This window comes from Dipodomys spectabilis, unplaced genomic scaffold (genome assembly GCF_019054845.1).
Source record: "Dipodomys spectabilis isolate Male_0828 unplaced genomic scaffold, ASM1905484v1 ptg000125l, whole genome shotgun sequence".
Lineage (NCBI taxonomy): Eukaryota > Metazoa > Chordata > Mammalia > Rodentia > Heteromyidae > Dipodomys > Dipodomys spectabilis.
In genome coordinates, this window is record NW_024870802.1 from 11258303 (window position 1) to 11279267 (window position 20965).

Consider the following 20965-nt stretch of genomic DNA (forward strand, 5'->3'; position numbering starts at 1 on the left):
AGGCTAGCACTCTACCACTTGGGGCCACAGTTCCACCTCCAGTTTTCTGGTGGTTAGTTGGAAATAAAGAGTTTCACAGACTTTCCTGACTGGCCTGAATCATGATCTTCCAGTCTCAGCCTCGTAAGTAGCTAGGATTGAGTAGCTAGGGTTACAGGCGTGAGCCACCAGGACCTGGCACCCTGAGCTTTTCTGCTCAAGGCTAGCACTCTATCACTTTGAGCTACAGCTCCACTTCTAGTTTTAGGTGGTTAACTGAAAAGTTTCATGGACTTTCCTTCCCCTGGCTGGTTTCAAACAATAATCCTCAGATCTCAGCTTCCTGAATAGCTAGGATTACAGGCATGAGCCACCAGAGCCCATATCAAATACATATTCTCATGAGCTGAAATTATTTTAAAAAATGATGGAGATGCCAGGAGTGTGACACATACCTGTAATTACTCAGTACATACCTAGGAGAATTACATATGGAAAAAGTTAGCAAGATTGCATCTGAGCCAGGCATGGGTGGCTCACACCTATAATCCTAGCTACTCAGAAGGCTGAGATGTGAGGATCACAGTTCAAAGCCAGCCTGGGCAGGAATGTCCTTGAGACTCTTATCTCCAATTAACCACCAGAAAACCAGTGGCGCTGGGGCTCAAGTGGCAGAGTACTAGCCTTGAGCTGAATAGCTGAGGAACAGTGCCCAGGCCCAGAGTTCAAGCCCCACAACCGATTGCATCTGCCCATAGAAGCTGGGCAGGATGGTTCATTCATGCTTGCAATCCCAACTATATGGGAGGCATAGGATCTTGGTCCAAGACTAGTGTGGGTAAAAACTCCTATCTAGAAATATAAATTAATAAAAAACAAAAGCAAAAAAAGAAAAAAGGAACAAAAGGAGTGACTTAAGTGGTAGAGCACTTACCTACTATGTATGATGGGGTTCTGGGTTCAAACCCCAGTACTATTAAATAATGGTATTATCTTTCCCACAGGAAAAAAAGAAGTACATTTGAAGTTAGTCAGTATAAAACAGAAGTATCCTTGATACCAAGAATAACTCTGAGTGGGCGCCGGTGGCTCACGCCTGTAATCCTAGCTACTCAGGAGGCTGAGATCTGAGGATCACAGTTCAAAGCCAGCCCAGGCAGGAAAGTTCGTGAGACTCTTATCTCCAATAAACCACTTTCGCCCAAGCCCAGAGTTCAAGCCCCACAACCGACAAGAAAAAAAAAAAAAAAAAAGAATAACTCTGAATTCCTTTTTTTTTTTTTTTGTCAGTTGTGGGGCTTGAATGCTGGGACTGGGCACTGTCCCTCAGCTCTTCAGCTCAAGGCGAGCACCCTACCCCTTGAGCCATAATGCCACTTCTGGTTTTTTCTTTATATGTGGTGCTGAGGAATTGAAACCAGGGCCTCATGCATGCAAGGCAAGCACTCTACCACTGAGCCACCTTCCCAGCCCTCCTATTATTTTCATTATTGCTAAGAATTTGATTACTATTTTAACCAAGGACAAGATTCCTTATAAGAAGCTTAGTGTTGGCAGCTCATGCCTGTAAACCTAGCTATTCAGGAAGCTGAGATCTAAGATCAAGTTTCAAAGCAGTTGGGTGGAAAAGTTCATGAGACTCTGATCTCCAACTAACCAGCAAAAAAGCTGAAAGTGGACATATGGCTCAAGTAGTAGAAAATCAACCTAGAACAAAAAACTCAAGCAAGAATAGGAGGTCTTGAGTTCAAGCTCTAGTACCAGCACACATGCACATCACACAAAAATCCCCTACCACAACTCAGTAACCAGGGTATCTGCATATCCCCACTTACCAGTGGTATATGGGTGCTCCATCGGGCATTTCGTTTGATAGCTCCAACCACAATGTTAATCTCCCCTTGAATGATGTAAATATTCTTATCTACCATCCTGGCAAACCTACCAAGAGAATTAAGAGAAAAGGATGGTTAATATTTGATTATCCAGAGGATAAACATGTTTAACCTAAATAATGTTACAAGCATGACTAAACATTTCAGAACTCAAGACAAAATGTAATACCAAGACAGATGAGTATATCTTATGCTATGAATCTGACTACTTGGCTTTCCTTGAATTCTCTGGAAGAGCAGACTAGTTCAAGATACAACTAAAGCTGGGAGCCAGTGGCTCACACCTATAATCCTAGCTACTCAGGAGGCTAAGATCTGAGGATCGTGGTTCAAAGCCAGCCCAGCCAGGAAACTCCGTGAAACTCTTACCTCCAATAAACCACCAGAAAACCAGAAGTGGCACTGTAGCTCAAGTGGTAGAGCGCTAGCCTTGAGCTGAAGAGCTGAAGGACAGCACTCAGGCCCAGAGTTCAAGCCCCACGATCGACAAAAAAAAAAAGGATACAACTAAAAAAATCTTCAATGCAGTGCTGGGAATGTAGCTTAGTGGTAGAGTGTTTGCCTAGCATGCATGAAGCCCTGGGTTTGATTCCTCAGTACCATACACACAGAAAAAGCCAGAAATGGTGCTGTGGCTCAAGTGGTAGAGTGCTGGCCTTGAGCAAAAAAAAGCTCAGGGACAGTGCCTAGGCCGTAGGGTGCTGGTGGCCCACAGCTGTAATCCTAGCTACTCAGGAGGCTGAGATCAAAGCCAGCCTGGCAGGAAAGCTGTGAGACTCATCTCCAATAAACCACCAGAAAATCGGAAGTGGCACTGTGGCTTAAGTGGTACAGTGTATGCTTCTAGCTGAAGACTGCAGGGACAGCACCAAGGCCTATGACCAACAAAAAAAAATTAAAAATTTTTTTAAAAATTAAAAAAACCCAAAAAGCCAGAAGTGGCACTGTGGCTCAAGTGGTAGCTCAGGAACAGTGCACAGACCCTGAGTTCAAGCCCCAGGCTTAGCCAAAAGAAAAAAAAATCATCAAAGTTTTTTGGGTTTTTTTTTGGTCCAGTCATGGGGCCTGAACTCTGGGCCTGGGCGCTGTCCCTCAGCTCTTCAGCTCAAGGCTAGCACTCTACCACTTGAGCCACAGTGCCACTTCTGGCTTTTTTCTTTTTGCTTATGTGGTGCTGAGGAATATGAACCCAGGGCCTCATGCATGCAAGGCAAGCCCTCTACCACTGAGCCACCTTCCCAGTCCCTCATCAGATCCTATGATGACTTTAAGTATACAGATATATCATAGTTGGAATATGAAATGATCCCCACAGCCTCACATATTAGAGACTTGGTTGGCAGCTTTGGAGAAGTGAATGACTCCTCATGTATCTGATCTAATCAATTAATCCTTTGAAGAATTCATAACTCAATGACATTGTTGGGAAGTGATAAAAAGTCAGAGCAAGGCCTCATGGAGGAAATGGATGCCTGGGGATGTAGACAGAGGCTATATGTTGCCTGCCTCCTTCCTGTACTCCCTCACTCCACTTCCTATCTTCCATGAGATAAGTAGCCTCTGCCACATGCTCCCACCACCCTCAAGTTCTGACTCCCTATGGACTCTGAATCAGTAGAGCCAAGAACTACAGCTTGAAACTTCTTAGCTTATAAGTTAAAACACATCTTTTGTCACTTTGAGTTGTTCTGTCAGGTATTTTGTCCCAGGAATGCAAAAGTAACTAATAGTCTTATCTGTAGTAATAGTTTGTTAAAACCAGTATCTCAAATCTTTTTTTAATCTACTAAATCAAATAATTAAAAAAAAAAAAAAAGATTCAGCCGAGCACTGGATAGCTCACACCTGTAATCTTAGCTACTCAGGAGGCTGAGATCTGCTGATCATGTTCAAAGCCAGCCTGGACAGGAAAGTTCATGAGACTCTTATCTCCAGTTAACCACTAGAAAATCAGAAGTGGTGCTGTGGCTCAAAGTAGTACAGTACTAGCCTTAAACAAGAAAGCTCAGCTGGGTGCCAATGGCTCATGCCCTATAATCCTGGCTACTGAGGAGACTGAGATCTGAGGATCTCGGTTCAAAGCCAGCCCAGGCAAGAAAGTCCTTGAGAGTCTTATCTCCAATAAACCATCAAAAACCGAAAGTAGTGTTGGCTCAAGTGATAGAGCTCAAGAACAGCGCCCAGGCCCTGAGTTCAAGCCCCATGACCAACAAAAAAAAAAAATTCAGAGACAGTGCCCAGGCCCTGAGTTCAAGCCCCACAACTGACAGCAATTAAAGATTCAAACTAAACTAAAAAATGAAGGTTGTATGGACTACTTGTGGCCTATGCCTGTAATCCTAGCTACTCAGGAGGCTGAGATCTGAGGATCATGGTTCAAAGCCAGCCAGGGCAAGAAAGACCATGAGATTATTTTCTCCAATTAACTACCTGAAAACCAGAAGTGGATCTGTGGCTTAAAGTGGCAGAGTGCTAGACTTGAACAAAAAAGCTACCCAAACCCTAAGTTCACCCCCATGACCAATAAAAAAAGAAAAAGAAAAAAGAAGGTTGTTAAGAAAAAAACCCTGGGGCTGGGATGGTAGCTCAGTGGTAGAGTCTTTGCCTTGCATGCATGAGGCCCTGGGTTCGATTCCTCAGAACCACATAAGAAAAAAAAAAAAGCCAGAAGTGGCACTGTGGCTCAAGTGGTAGAGTGCTAACCTTGAGCTGAAGAGCTCAGGGACAGCGCCCAGGCCCAGATTTCGGGCTCCACGACCGGACCCCCCCCCCCCCAAAAAAAAAAAGAGTTTCTCAGCTTTTCCTGCCCAGGCAGCCTTTGAACTGTGATTCTCAGATCTCAGCCCTATAGGTGAGTAGTCATTCAACATACATACCTGAAAATTAAACTAGGAAACCTACAGAGATAAGTGGAGATGGGGGAGAGTGGGAGCAGCAGAAATGATAGTGATAGTGACAGCGATAAAGGGTGACAATGATCAAGATGTATCATAGACATAAATGGACATGTTAAACTGAAATCTATTGACAACTATTTACAGATAATATATTTTTTATATATAATATATATTGTTTTACATATATTTCTTATATATACATATTTTGTTTGGTTTGGTTTTTTTTTGGCTGGTCATGGGACTTGAACTCTGGGCCGAGCGCTATCCCTCAGCTCTTCAGGTCAAGGTAAGCACTCTACCACTTGAGCCACAGCTTCACTTCCAGTTTTCTGAGTGGTTTATTGGAGATATGAGTCTCAGGAGTTTTCCTGCTGGGGCTGGCTTTGAACCTTGATCCTCAGATCTCAGCCTCCTGAGTAGCTAGGATTATATGCGTGAGCCATGGGCACCTGGCAAGATAATAATTTTTTTTTTAAATTAGCTGGGCACTGATGGCTCATGCCTGTAATCCTAGCTACCCAGGAGGCTAAGATCTGAGGATCAAGGTTCAAAGCCACCCTTGGCAGCAAAGTCAGTGAGACTCTTACCAATTAACCACCAGAAAACTGGAAGTGACACTGTAGCTGAAGTAGTAGAGTATTCACCTTGAATTGAAGAGCCAGGCCCAGAGTTCAAGCCTCAGGATTATGACTGACAAAAATAAAGAAATAATAAATAAAAATAAAAAAGAGGAGGAGAAAAATGAGGAAGAAGAAAAGCCCCTTAGCAAAGTATGATAACACATGTTTATAATCCTAGCTACTTGGGAGACAGAAGAGGCAGGATGATCTCCTGTTGGAGGTCCTCAAGTTAGAGTCTAGCCCAGGCAAAGTTCTCTGTCTCAAAAACAAAATAAAGCTGGTGCTAGTGTCTCATGCCTGTAATCCTAGCTACATAGAGATCTAAGTATTGCCATTTGGTGCCAGCCCTGGAAGACAAATTCCTGAGACACTTATCTCCAATTAACTAGAAAAAGCCAGATGTTGTTGGGCACTGGTGGCTCATGCCTGTAATCCTAGCTACTCAAGGGGCTGAGATCTAAGGATCGTGGTTCAAAGCCAGCCAGGACAGGAAAGTCTGTGAGACTCTTATCTCCAATAAACTGGAAATGACACTATGGCTCAAGTGGTAGAACACTAGCCTTGAGCTGAAGAGCTGAGGGACAGCACCCAGGCCCAGAGTTCAAGTCCCACGACTGAAAAAAAAAAAAAAAAGCCAGAAGTGGAGATGTGGCTCAAGTAGTAGAATGCCAACCTTGAACAAACAAGTCAAGCAAAAGCTCAAGGCCCTGAGTTCAAGCCCGAGTACCATTGCAAAAAAAAAAAAAACATACAGAAGGGGTAACAATGCTCAAGAGGAAATGTGCTCATTACCTTACTCATGTAACTGTAACCTCTTTGTACAGTATCTTTACAATAAAAAAATATATTAAAATAAATAAAATACAAACCAAAAAAAAAAGTTTTTAACTCCTACTTCATATTGATCAGGAAATGTTTCTTTCTCTCTATTTTAACCTTGCTCTTGAGCCATCTAGCTGGAGCTCACTCTTTCTTTAATGGTATACTCTCTTCCTATTGAAACTAAGAGCTCAAGTAATAGAACACTTACCCAGAAGGCACAAGGCTGTAGGTTCAGTCTCCAGTACCACAGTTAAAAACAAAAGGGGGCGGGCTGAGAAGGTGGCTCAGTGGTAGAGCGCTTGCCTTGCATGCATGAGGCCCTGGGTTCGATTCCTCAGCACCACATAAGCAAAAAGAAAAAGCTGGAAGTGGCGCTATGGCTCAAGTTGTAGAGCGCTAGTCTTGAGCTGAAGAGCTGAGGGACAGTGCCCAGGCCCAGAGTTCAGGCCCCACGACCGGACCCTAAAAAAATTTTAAAAAAGGGGGGGCAGGAGGGCAGGTGGGGGCGCGGCTGGGAAGGTAGCTCAGTGGTAGAGTGCTTGCTTACATGCATGAGGTCCTGGATTCCATTCCTCAGCACCACATAAGCAGAAAAAGCCGGAAGTGGCACTCTGGCTCAAGTGGTAGAGCGCTAGCCTTGAGCTGAAGAGTTGAGGGACAGCGCCCTGGCCCCCAGAGTTCAAGTCCACGATCAAAAAAAAAAAAAAAAAAAGCTTTGGTTTAAACACCACAATTACAATGTCAACTTAAAGACTGTATCTACTCTGCCAAGTCAGCTCCAGAAACAAGACAGTGACAATAATACGACCTTTGTAAAGCTCTGAAACTTCATGTTTGCTTACTTATAGTAGGAAATCTCAAAAAAAAAAAATAAATGTAAAGCTAAGCTCGGTACTCACAACTGAAATCCTACCTGCTCAAGAAGAGATCAAAATTTAAGGCCAGCCCAGGCAAAAATGGAATTTCCAAGACCCCCTTGTTAATGCAAGAAACATAAATAGGAGGATCACAGTCCAGGCTAACAAGCCTAGGCAGAAAGTAAGACTCTATCTCACAAATAACCAAAGCTGGAGGCATGGCTCAAGCAGCAGGATAGGTTTCAAACTGCAGCACCATTAAAAGAAAAATAAAATATATATATATATATATACTCAATGTCCCTCACTGTTAAAAATATTGGGGGAAGGGCCTAGAAGAAAAACACTGAAGCTGGGTGCCGATGGCTCACGCCTGTAATCCTAGCTACTCAGGAGGCTGAGATCTGAGGATCACAGTTCAAAGCCAGCCCGGGCAGGAAAGTCTGTGAGACTCTTATCTCCAATAAAAACCACTAGAAACACAATGGAATTCTATGCCTCCATCAGAAAGAATGACATTGCCCCATTTGTTAGGAAATGGAAAGACTTGGAAAAAATTATATTAAGTGAAGTAAGCCAGGCCCAAAGAAACATAGGTCCCATGGTTTCCCTTATTTACAATAACTAGTATATATCTGAGTCAAACAGAAAAGGTCAGATAAGTTGATGTTAGGGAAATGAACCGTAAGATATGTATTCAAATGTTTTTTTCTTTCAGGTGATTGTTTCTAACACATCTATAAGATTATTTCTTTGTTGCTTTGTATGTCCCTCCCCCATGGTATAACCCCTGCTTTCACTGTATTTGAGGTTGGTATAATTTGTGGAGGGGAAGGGAAAAAACAAATCGTTTAAATAGGGATACAGGTGGATCCATTGCAACAATGAGATGTACAAGTCATTATGTGGAAAAACGAACTTTACAACTTTGGTGGGGGTAGGGGAGGATTGAGTGGGGGTAGGGAGGATGGGAAGGGATGGGAAGGGGAAAAAAGGAGGCGGCTACAATGCTTGATAAGAAATGTACTCATTATCTTGCCCATGTAATTGTAACCCCTCTGTACAGCATTTTCACAATTTAAAAAAAAAAAACACTAGAAAACCCAAAGTGGCATTGTAGCTCAAGAGGTAGAGCGGTCGCCTTGAGCTGAAGAGCTGAGGGACAGTGCCCAGGCCCAGAGTTCAAGCCCGACAACCGACCAAAAAAAGAAAGAAAGAAAAACACTGAAAAGATAAAATAATTTCTCTTTCAAAAAGCCAGGGAAATATACCTGAGAGCAACAAAACAGGTAAAAAACAAATAAACAATGAACTAATAGATGAAAGGAAAATTACAAAATAAGATTACCATGATTATTATTTTAGACCCCCCAAATAACACACACAAAAAAAAATAAATAAATAAATCTTGGGAGAGGGAGGGAAAATAAAAGATTAAGATGAGACTGATTGGGAAATCTGACAATAGTAAGAGATGGTTAAAAATACAGACCAATTTAAGCCCCACGACCGACAAAAAAAAAAAAAAAAAAATGCAGACCAAGGGGCTGGGAAGGTGGCTCAGTGGTAGAGCCCTTGCCTTGCATACCTGAGGCCCTGGGTTCGATTCCTCAGCACCACATAAGCAAAAAGAAAAAAGCCAGAAGTGGCGCTGTGGCTCAAGTGGTAGAGCGCTAGCCTTGAGCTGAAGAGCTGAGGGACAGTGCCCAGGCCCAGAGTTCAGGCCCCACGACTGGACCAAAAAAAAAAAAAAAAAATGCAGACCAAGTGGTTAAAGGGTATCTAAATTGAAACAACCAGTTTGGATAACAATTTGGCATTATCCTATGAAGTTAAAGTACTTCATATACTATTTCTCAGCAATTCCTCTTCTAGAACTAGATCTCAAAGACTTTAACGAAAAAATATAGCATAGCAGAGTAGAGGGAAAGGGGATTAGCAGGACAGCACATGCATTTATTGCAGCCTCAGTTTGATGATGATCTGCTCTGGTTTTTTGGTTTATTCTGTCAGTTCAGAGGAGCTTGAAACTTCCTATCCTAGCACCTCATTTCCCAACTACAGGGATTTATATGTGTGATATCACAACCAGATGAAATTTTGGTCTTTTTTTTTTTTTGGCCAGTCTTAGGGATTGAACTCAGGGCCTGGGCACTGTCCCTGAACCTCCCTGTGCTCAAGGCTAGCACTGCGCCACTTCCAGATTTTTCTTTTTATATGGTACTGAGGAATTGAATCCAGGGCTTCATGCATGCAAGGCAAGCACTCTACCGCTAAGCCACATTCCCAGCCCAAATTTTGGTCTTTTAAGTCATGATTTTTACTGAATATTTACCTCTATTCATGCTATTTCCTTTCTGTTTCTAACGTTTTTTTTCCCCATTCTTGTCTACCTGATAAACCTTTACTCATCCCATCTAAAAGTCAATAAAGGAGTCACTTCACAATACGACAGTGATTTAAAGAAGCTTTAGAGTCAAGACAGACCTGGGTTTTTGCCCCAACTGTTTCTACCTATATGATAGTAGCCAAGTTTTTCTTTTTTCTTTTTTTCCCCAGTGTTGGGTATTGAACTCACAGCCTTGCACATGCTAGCTATGAGCTCTAACACTTAGCTAAACCCCTTAAGCAAGTGTCTTAACCTCTTTGAGACTTGTTTTATAGCTCATCGTAAAATGAGGATAACACCTCAGTTTGATGTGATTCCTAAAGGAGCCACGAAACACCTAGCATGGCACCTGGGATATTTTTTTTTTCTTTTTTCTGTTTCTCTCTCTCTTTTTTTTTTTTTTGTAGGTTATGGGGCCTGAACCCTGGGCCTGGGCGCTGTACCTTAGCTTCAACTCAAGGCTAGCACTCTACACTTGAGCCACAACGCCACTTCCAGCGTTCACTGCATATGTAGTACTGAGGAACCAAACCCAGGGCCTCATGCATGCAAGGCAAGTACTCTACCACTGAGCCACATTCCCAGCCCCCACCGGGGATATTATTAAAGCTTGTAAAATGTTATTTTTATGGTAACATTTGCTCTTAAGATTTTTCTTTTCTTTTTTATTTTATTTTTTTCGGTTGGTCACAGTGGTTGAACTAAGGGCCTGGGTGCTGGCTAAACTCTTTTGCTCTAGTATTCTACCACTTAAGCCACAACCCTACTCCTGGGATTCTTGCTGTTTAATTGGAAGTAAGAGTCTCACAGACTTTTATGCCCAGGCCAGCTTTGAACTGTGATTCTCAGATCTCAGCCTCCTAAGTAGCTAGTAAGTCACCAGTGCCCAGCAATTTATAATACCTTATTTAGTCTATCTCTAACCCAAGTCTCTGAGTATCTCAGAAGAAGAGATCATGATTTGTTCATCTTTTTATCCTCCATACCTGAGACATAGTAAGAAAAATAGTCAATACATTGATGAAAGTGAACTAAGCAACTCAAGGGCAGCAATGCAAGGAAGGAACAAGAGAGAAAGAGGGAACAGCTTACACTAAGCAAAAGGAAAGAAAGGTGCACATCACCCAGTGTGGAAGAAATGGTTGTACTGTCAAAGTTCGTTGAGTTCCTAAGCTTTGTAGACCATGATAATGGCAATTCACCTTGTGAAGTTTATTAAAATGTGTTTGTGATTTTAGTTAAATCTCACTATCTCACAATACTGTGAAATTTGTGTAATCAATCTCAATAAAGAAACTAAAAAAAGGGGAGGTAGGGAGGGAAGGGATGGTAGAGGAAAAATAAAGGAGGAGGTACCCACACTTGAAAGGAAATGTACTCATTACCTTACTCATGTAACTGTAACCCCTCTGTACAGTATTTTTACAATAAAAGATATATACAAAAAAAGAAAAAGTCAATAAATACTGAATGGACAAGCAAATTAACTAACATTAAGACTAGCCATCTAATTGTTTATTTTTTTCTGCTGTGGACACAGCTAAGATAGTAAGAGTACTTGCCTAGCAAGTGCAAAACCCTGGGTTTCAACCCCCAGAACTGAAATTTTTCTTTCAAATTGGGCTGGGAGCAACACCTGTCTAGCAAGCTCAATGCCTTGAATTCAAATCCCAGTAACACAAACACACCCTCTTATCCAAGTAGCAAAATGATTCGCTAGAGCTGTAGATATAGCTCAGTGGTAGAGCACTTAGTTGGCATGTACTATGGCAAATGCTCTGCTAATTGGGTTCATGTCCCACCACCAAAAGTAAGGCAAAAAAAAAAAACCTCATCTAACAGTTTCTCCAAAGACAAAAGCCTCAGGTTTTTTTTGTTTCCTTTTTCATAATGCTTTCATGTCTAGCAGAGAGTTGTGCAAACCAAGTAAACTTTGATGAGCTTTCTAAGAGGGTATATGGTACAGGGGAGCCCTCAATAAGCCCTTCCAAAGTTTTTAATTCACTCAATTCCTTGAATAACTCAGAAATGTGCTGAAGATGCAAAGATATAACACTTCCAGAGATGCCCAAAACACACCATAGTTTTGTGGTTTGTTGTGAGTGAGCAAGAATCACTGAACTAATAAAAACTTACTATATTAAAGAGAATATCAAACCAGGAAAAAAGCTGGTAACCCAACAGGGTACAACTAGACAATTCTTCCAAAGCTGCTTATCACATAACCAGTTAACCAAAACTCTGCCATGTCATCTCCTCCCTCTGTGGGGATTCTGAAACTATCTCCAGAATTATATTCAAAGCTGTCTTCTCTCTCTCTCTCTCATTCATCTTTCAATCACTTAGCACACTCAGTTATAAGGATAATAGTTGGCAGAGTGAGATAAAGGAAAAAAATCTGTAAGGCAGTGATTAAATCTCATAAAGCCTGCCCATCTTCTCCATCAGAGGTCATCATTTACCGAAAACTAAGAAGACTCATCATACTATGCTTGCAGCCTAAATAATAACAAACTAACTAGTAAATGCCTCATTTAAGTAAGAGAACGAGTCTCCAATATATTATAGACTCCACTATATCCTATATGTTCTCACCTAACTCATTTTACTCATTCATACTACCTGCCTGAGACTTAACACATTTGAATTTGTAACTTTTGTTTATATAATGGTACTTCCATTATCATAGTCATTTATAATACTATTGGAATAAATCACTAAAACTTCCATGGTCACTCTTAAGCACGGGTGGCTCACGCCTGTAATCCTAGTTACTCAGGAGGCTGAGATCTGAGGGTCATGGTTCTAAGTCTGTGACTTTTTTTTTTTTTGGTGTTGGGGTTGGGGCTTGAAATCAAGACTTGGACTTGAAAATTCTTCCTTGAGCTTTTGTGCTGAAGGCTAGCACAGTTCCACTTCTAGCTTTTTGGGTAGTTAATTAGAGAAAAGCATCTTAAGGGCTTACCTGCCCAGGCTGGCTTCAAACCTTGATCCTCAAATCTCAGCCTCCTGAGTAGCTAGGATTACTGGGCACCCACTTTGGTATTTTTACAGAATAATTATTTCTTTGTAGCAAGAGAAAGAGATAAGAGGCTTTAGGACTAAGAAGCTCAAGCCCTGAGTCAGACCCAGTACCAGCATAAAACAAACAAACAAACAAATAAAAACAATACTTAGAAACTTCCATGGTCGTCAGGGACTGGAAGGTGGCTCAGTGGTAGAGTGCTTGCTTCCCATGCATGAGGCTCTAGGTTCTGTCCCTCAGCACCACATAAACAGAAAAGGCTGGAAGTGGCACTGTGGTTCAAGTGGTAGAGTGCTAGCTTTCAGCTGAAGATCTAAGGGACAGTGCCCAGGCTCAGAGTTCAAGCCCCATGACTGACAGAAAAAAAAAGAAATAAAGAAACTTCCATGGTCACTTCTACAGTGTGGTCCAAAGCAGCACACTATTATATTTTTTTCCAGTTAATTAAATGACTGTCAGGTGTGATAGCTGCCATCTGCAATCCCAGAACCAGGTAGGATGATCAGAAGTTCAAGGTCAGCCTGGCCTATATAGCAAGATCTGTCCCTAAAGAAATTAAAAGATATATGGGTACTGGTGGCTCATACCTTAATCCTAACTATTCAGGAGGCTGAGATCTGAGGATCACAGTTCAAAGCCAGCCCAGGAAGGAAAGTCTTATCTCCAATTAACCACCAGAAAATCAGAAGTGGCACTGTGGCTCAAAAGAGTAAAGCACTAGCCTTGAGCAAAGGACCTAAGGGACAGTGCCCAGGCCCCAAGTTCAAGCCCCATGATGAACCAGAAAAAGAAATACAGAAAAAGAGAAACAATAAAGATGAATAGTAGCACATTACATTTACATTATCTTTTTCCAGCCTGAAAGTAAAATGAATCTGTCTTAACACAGCCCTACCATGACCCCAACAGCAGAATCTTTCTAATCAGTAACACGGATCCACAGGGATAGAGTGTGATCAATCAATTAGCAGTGGCATACCAAAGCTAGGATGATCTTTCCAGCAAACGTTCTATGAATAAAAGCAGGAGCTGTGTCTTCTTCCTCTCTCGTTAGCCACAGTAGCCATTACAAATATCCTACCAATGAGGTTATTATACAAAAGTGGCAGTCATTCAGATTTCTAAAACATAGGGCAGTGAAATAGAAGAAGAACTCTGAGAACTGTTAGCTGAAACTGGGCCTGATGCCCAGCTACTAAGGAGATGTATCTACAACCTGAGTTCCCATTCTGCTAACAAGCATCACTGTCAAGACTAAAATGTACTGGCTGCTTACAGACATTATTAAAAAGAAGCTTAAATACAAGTCTTGAAGAAGATTTGTTGGTAGTTGGGAATACTTCCTATCTAGAAAATGACCTCCCTTCCCTTCAGTGCTAGGGATCAAACCAAAGTCCTTGCCCATATGGAACAAACTCTCAACCACTGAGCTATACCCCTAGACACCAAATGTTTTGGAATTTCCTTTGATGCACTGATTGCCTATTACATGAATATATCAATTCCAACAGGCACAGATACAAAATCAGGTCGATCCAACTTGGATTCTTTGTGATCTGACTATGTTATTTCATTTGCCACTTACAGATACTCTTTTGGAAATTCAACAACTTAGGATCAGCAAGTTAAAGGGAAAATAGTGTCTTATACCATCCCATCCCACATATTTTAAATCAATAAATGAAAATTATAAATGCTAATGTATTTATTCACATGCATTCACATGGGAATCCACAATTTCAAGAGAGAAAGGGAATTTGGTAGGAGAGACTGAGTTCAATCATTCTATCATCCTTGCTAACTGTTCCCTCCAATATGCAATAATAAGCCTCTTTGTTACTACCTCACCATGCAAAAGTGCGGTGCTCCTGAATGCCAGAGCCAAAATTAAGCCATAAGACATGATCACATACTAAAACAAATTCCAACTACATGTAACATTTATATCATGTCCAATACATACTGAAAGGCATTAGGCTGATTCTGCTTTTAGCTTACTACATGCTCTAGCTAAGGTACCACATGCACTAGCTAAAGAACTGCACATATATGCCACTACTGTTTTGTGGGGGGGTTTTCCCTTGAGACACAGACTATCCTTGAACTCAGGATTCTTCAGCCTCAGCCTCTTGAGCACTAAAAATGACAGGTTTGCAACACTAGATTGTGTTGCATATACTACTACTTTTAAGAAGGGTGGAACAGGGCTGGTGTCACACACTACTTGGGAGGCTAAAGCCTTGAATTCAAAGTCATCCTGTAAGCTGGATGCCTACAGTCTTAGCTACTCAGGAGGCTGAGATATGAGGATCAAAACTGGAAACCAGGCCAGGAAGGAAATCTGTGAGACTCTTACCTCCAGTTAGTCACCAGAAAACCAGAAGTGGTGCAGTGGCTTAAATGACAGAGCACTAGCCTTGAGCAAAAAAAAAAGCTCAGGGACAGTGCCCAGGTCCTGAGTTCAAGCCCCAGTACTGGTGTGAAAATAAAAAATGATTTTAAAAAGTCAACCTGGGTACATAATGAATTCCTGTCTTGAAAAAAAAAAAAAAAGTGCACTGATTGATTTCAAAGTTCTTTCCTTTAAAAAAAAACAAAAACAAAAAACTCAGGCCTGGGCACTCTGTCCCTGAGCTCTTTTGCTCAAGGCTAGCACTGTGACTACTTAAGTCACAGCGCCACTTCCAGCTTTCTGGTGGCCAAGTGGATACAAGAGTCTTTCATACTTTCCTGCCCAGGCTTGCTTTGTACTTCGATCCTCAGATCTCAGCCTCCAGAGCAGCTAGGATTATAGGCACGAGCCACCAAAGCCCAGGTAGATCTTTCCACTTACATCCTCCCCAAGGTCTAAAGGAGGGCATGTACTGTATACCTAAAAACATACAGGTTTGTGTTGTGAATTTAAAAAATGACACTATCCCTCCTCATCTCTAAAAGTATTCTTTACCTTTGATGTACTTTTATGGTTTTACAACACAGCAATTTATCAAAGGTCATCACTGTGCAACAAACTACACTCTTCATCATTATGCTCCATCATTTACTCTGCTGCCCTGACCCTTCCAAGACTGGCAGGTAACTTCTCATAACTTTTTTTTTACACTCTAAATAATAGGCTACCAGTACCCAACTTCTGACAGTATTCAAATCCCTGTTTGCTCTTTGTCAAAAGTGTCTTAAGAGTGTCTTCCTGATGAAGACTCATCTCTTTAGATCAAATAAGACCTGGGAGGAAATGTCAACCTAAAAGAGGCACGAGAAAAGAATACTTTTAAAAGATGGCATAAAGGAAGAAACAAGCTCCGAAGATAAGTTCAGTGTTTGCACACATATGCAGAATGCCAAATGAACCACCCTGTAAAAGGAAAGCCTTCTCATATCCCAGTTCCCCAGGCTGAGGGCCGCAACTCTTCTGACTACCTGAGACTAGGACGTACTGTTTCATCATTCAGGATTTCTGAAGCAGATCAGTGATATGAACAGGGTATTCACATATAATGGAAACGCTATAGAACCTAGAGAGACTCCTACCTAAAGTCTGAAAACCCCTCAAATTATACATAAAATGATCCTTTAGTTTTGCTAAAAAGCTTGAAGACTTTTGAGGACCGGGCTTTTTAGGAACCAAGAAGCTCTGAAAAAGAGGAGCCGACGGCTGTTAGGCCTGGGAAAACAGGAAGGCTTCAGGTACCCGCAAAGTATCACAGATCAGCTGAAATGACACCCCCACCCCCGGCGGCTGAAGCCTGACCTTTGCCCCCTGCACGCCTCCTAGGTCCCTCCCACAATACTCCCCGTGTAATCCCAGAGCCCTGAGCCCCTAACCCCCCACCCCCACGCCGCTCAACTTTAAGATGCTTCCCTCTCATTCCCTATCGCGATGTCAGGGCGGCCTTCGCGTCGCTGGAATTCTAGGAAGATACTTCGCTGACCTGTCAGCGGATTCAAAATGGCGGGGCCTACTCCCAGGACCGGCAGCCGCTGCTCATGTCCAGCTTGGGCCCCGGAGACGTCTCCCAGAGGCTCCTTGGCTCTGAAGGCAGATGGGAGAAGCCGCTTTTCTGGAAGTTGATGCTGAAGTTAAGGTGGGGACGCACTGCTGGCCGGGTTGAGTCGGCCCGGACTCGCGGCAGAGCCGGCTACCCTGCCTGTCAGCTCACTGACGTGGTACCTAGCCTCAGTCTACCTCGCTGCCTGGTAACTGCGCGAGCCCTGGCGCGTAGAGCCAATCACAGCGTGGTCTCGTAATAAATGACATTCCAGATATCCAATAGAAGAAAGAGAACTGGCCCCAGGAGGCGGGTAGTGGCTACAGAGGCAAGATTACAAGGGAAAGAGGCGTGTATATAGGAAACAACCAACGGATACGAGGATTCTCTGAGTGACAGTTATAACAGCCAATAAAAATCAGAAGTTGTGAGGGGCGGTTGGAGAGGTGGAGTTAAATAGAGTTCGGTTGCCCCGTGCAGTTTGGCAGTGGCTGCTAGGCATTATGGGGAGGAAGGCTACGATTTGCTGGAAAGGGGGGCGGGGTCCATTTTGAGAGCCTGAGCGGGCGACCCTATTCCCCCAGCCACATTCTGTGAAAGACACCCGGGCCAAGATGGTGTTATTGAAAAGACCACTCCTTATGCTACTTAGGAGACAGTTCTCGTGCCCCCTCGTCCTATAACTAGCCTTTTGAAACCCTATCCCAAACCCTATGTTCCCCACCCTCCCATCTGCCTACCCTGATTGGCCTCTCATAGGTGTGTTTGTCCTATCACAGATGTTTCTGTGTCTACTACCCCATTCCTACCACCTAGCAAGAAAAAAATTGGAGGTGGCAAAAACTGGGTATCTGAAGAGCAGGAAAGTGCGTCCTGAATGGAAGCAGGCCCTATGTTCACAGTTAATAGTGGCAAAAGAACCAGGTGCCATGGGCTGGGAAGGTGGCTCAGTGGTAGAGTGCCCGCCTTGCTTGCATGAAGCTGGGTTCAATTCCTCAGCACCACATAAGCAGAAAAAGCCGGAAGTGGCACTGTGGCTCAAGTGGTAGAGCGCTAGTCTTGAGTTGAAGAGATGAGGGACAGTGCCCAGGCCCAGAGTTCAAGCCCCACGACCGACCAAAAAAAAAAAAAAAGAGGGGCTGGGAAGGTGGCTCAGTGGTAGAGCACTTGCCTTGCATGCCTGAGGCCCTGGGTTCGATTCCTCAGCACCACATAAGCAAAAAGAAAAAAGCCGGAAGTGGGGCTGTGGCTCAAGTGGTAGAGCGCTAGCCTTGAACTGAAGAGCTGAGGGACAGTGCCCAGGCCCAGAGTTCAGGTCCCACGACCGGACCCAAAAAAAAAAAAGAATCCTGCGCCAGTGGCTCATGCCTGTAATCCAAGCTACTTAGGAGGCTGCGAGCTGAGGATCGAGGTTCAAAGCCACCGTGGGCAGGAAAATCTAACAAAAAAGAAAGACAGACAGACAGACAGAAAGAAAGAAAGAGAAAAGGAGGAAGGACGGGGTGGGGAAAAGGGGGGGGAACAACTTTTTTTTTCTTTTTCTTTTTTTCAAGGTGAGCCCTCTACCACTTGAGCCACAACGCCACTTCCAGTTCTCTGGTGGTTAATTGAAGATAAAGAGTCTCAGGGACTTTCCTGCCGGGGCTGGCTTTGAACCGTGATCCTCAGATCTCAGCCTTCTGAGTAGCTAGGATTACAAGCATGAGCCACAGATGCCAGATTAACATTTTTTTTTTCTTTGTGCAAGTATAAGGGCTTAAACTCAAAACTTCGGACGACCCCATTTTTGCTCAAGGCTGGCACTCTACAACTTAAGCCACAAATCCACTTCTGGCTTTTTTCTGGTTAATTGGAGGTAGAAGCCTCTGAGATTTTTCTGCTTGAGCTGGCTTTGAACCTCTATCTTCAGATCTCAGCCTCCTGAGGAGCTAAAATTGAAGGCCACCAGCATCCAGCTATCAGCTCCTTTTTTCCACTACCTCTTACACCTTAGTCTGCAGGTTGAAACTTTCAGCTCTGACCCTTATATCAACCCTTGGACACGCCTTATACCAACCAGGAAAAAAAGCTAATCACACCGGTTAGTCCACATCACTAAAAACAGGAAACTGAAGCATTTCCTGTTTGCCTTAGAAATGCTAAGCAGTTTATTGCAGCACTATTCACCATAGCCAAGTATGGAATCAACCCAGATGCCCTTCAGTGGATGAATGGATCAAGAAAATATGATATATATATATATATATATCATATAGTGGAATTGTACTCAACCATTAGAAAGAATGATGTATCATTTGCAAAGAAATGGAAGGACCTGGAAAAAAAAATTAAGTTAAGTCAAGCCCAGAAAAAGATTACATGTTTTCTCACATATGTGGAAACTAGAATTCATTTATAAATATATAAATATTGTGGACGGTATGCAAGTATATACAAATATATTAACAAATACAGTAGATTCAGGGGAGAACTCAGTGTAATTCCTTTTTTTTTTTTTTTTGGTCAGTCGAGGGGCTTGAACTCTGGGCTTGGGTGCTGTCCCTGCACTCTTCAGCTCAAGGCAAGCACTCTACCGCTTGGGCCACAGCGCCACTTCTGGTTTTCTAGTGGTTTATTGGAGATAAGAGTCTCAAGGACAGCCAGGCGCCGGTGGCTCATGCCTGTAATCCTAGCTACTCAGGAGGCTGAGATCTGAGAATCGCGGTTCAAAGCCAGCCCGGGCAGGAAAGACCGTGAGACTCCTATCTCCAATAAACCACTAGAAAACTGGACGTGGTGCTGTAGCTCAAGTGGTAGAGTGCTTGCCCTGAGCTGAAGAGCTGAGGGACAGCGCCCAGGCCCAGAGTTCAAGCCCCATGACCGACAAAAAAAAAAGAGTCTCACGGACTTTCCTGCCAGGGCTGGCTTTGAATTGTGATCCTCAGATCTCAGCCTCCGGAGTAGCTAGGATTACAGGCGTGAGTCACAGCACCCGACCTAGGTGTAATTCCTTAGAAAGGTAAAATCATAGTTCAACAAAATTAACACCAGGAAATGGGTAATTGAGATACGTAAGGTGGGAGGGGCGGGGAGGGGCGTAGATGAATGAAGAGAAGGAGGAGATTGAAGTCAAAAATTCAATGTATGTCCTACAAAATGAAGAGAAGTGAGGAAAGGGGTGGGTTGGGACAGACAGGTGAGAATGTTGAAAGGGATGACTGATCAAGCTGCATCATATTCATAAAACTGCATTGCTGAATGGCAACTCCTTTGTACAACTACTTAAAGATGATTAAAAAGTAATAATAATAAGGAAAAAAATAGCTGGGCACCGGTCGCTCACACCTGTAATCCCAGCTGTAATCCCAGGATGCTGAGTCTGAGGATCACGGTTCAAAGCCAGCCTGGGCAGAAAAGTTCATGAGACACTTTTTTTTTTTGATGGTTGGATATGGCTTTATTTGAAATGACATACACTCATTATAACTATTAAAATATGCAATGAAAATATTCATTAGATATCATTTAAAGTTCACATTCAGGTAAGACTCTTATCTCCAATAAAAACCACTAGAAAACCAGAAGTGGCACTGTGGCTTAAGTGGTAGAGCGCTCACCTTAAGCTGAAGAGTGCAGGCACAGCCCACGCCTAGAGTTCAAGCGCCTCGACCGACAAAAACAAACAACAAAAAGTGCTGCTGAGGGCTGGGAAGGTGGCTCAGTGGTAGAGCGCTTGCCTTGCATGCATGAGGCCCTGGGTTCGATTCCTCAGCACCACATAAGCAAAAAGAAAAAAGCCGGAAGTGGCCCTATGGCTCAAGTGGGAGAGCGCTAGCCTTGAGCTGAAGAGCTGAGGGACAGCGCCCAGGCCCAGAGTTCAGGCCCCACGACCGGACCCCCCTCCCAAAAAAAAAAAGAAAGATTGGCCTGAGGGTCAGAATCTAAATCAAATGGTCACAATTGGTCCCTGGGCAAATGGGATAAGTGCAGACTATGAAGTCATTTTGGAACCAGGTGTTGGTGGCTCACACCTGTAATCCTAGCTACTCAGGAGGCTGAGATCTGAGGATTGCAGTTCTTTTTTTTTGGGTCCGATCGTGGGGCCTGAACTCTGGGCCTGGGCACTGTCCCTCAGCTCTTCAGCTCAAGGCTAGCACTCTACCACTTGAGCCATAGCGCCACTTCCGGCTTTTTTCTTTTTTCTTATGTGGTGCTGAGGAATTGAACCCAGGGCCTCAGGCTTGCAAGGCAAGCACTCTACCTCTGAGCCACCTTCCCAGCCCCTGAGGATCACAGTTCAAAGCCAGCTCAGGCAGGAAAGTCCATAAGACTCTTATCTCCAATTAACCACCAGAAAACTGGAAGTGGCACTGTGTCTCAAGTGGTAGAGCACTCACCTTGGACTGAAGAACTCACAGGCGGGACCCAGGCCCAGAGTTCAAGCCCCACAACTGACAAAAAGAGAAAGAAAGAAAGAAGGAAAGAAAGGAAGGAAGGAAGGAAGGAAGGAAGG

General features: G+C 43.3%; 1 protein-coding gene across 9 annotated transcripts in view; it reads right to left on the reverse strand.

The window, feature by feature from the left end:
- The window catches only part of Gbf1 (golgi brefeldin A resistant guanine nucleotide exchange factor 1), a 139015-nt gene extending 122352 nt beyond the window's left edge, over window positions 1-16663 (reverse strand). For 8 of the 9 annotated variants that reach the window (XM_042689231.1, XM_042689228.1, XM_042689227.1 and 5 more), the window contains exons 1-2: window positions 16417-16663; window positions 1815-1920 (exon numbers count right to left, since the gene is read on the reverse strand). In XM_042689231.1, coding sequence (XP_042545165.1) covers window positions 1815-1910 — 96 coding nt within the window. In that variant the 5' untranslated portion in view covers window positions 1911-1920; window positions 16417-16663. The remainder of the gene's footprint in view (window positions 1-1814; window positions 1921-16416) is intronic. The other variant, XM_042689224.1, reaches the window with a different exon arrangement.
- Window positions 16664-20965: the final 4302 nt, after the last annotated feature.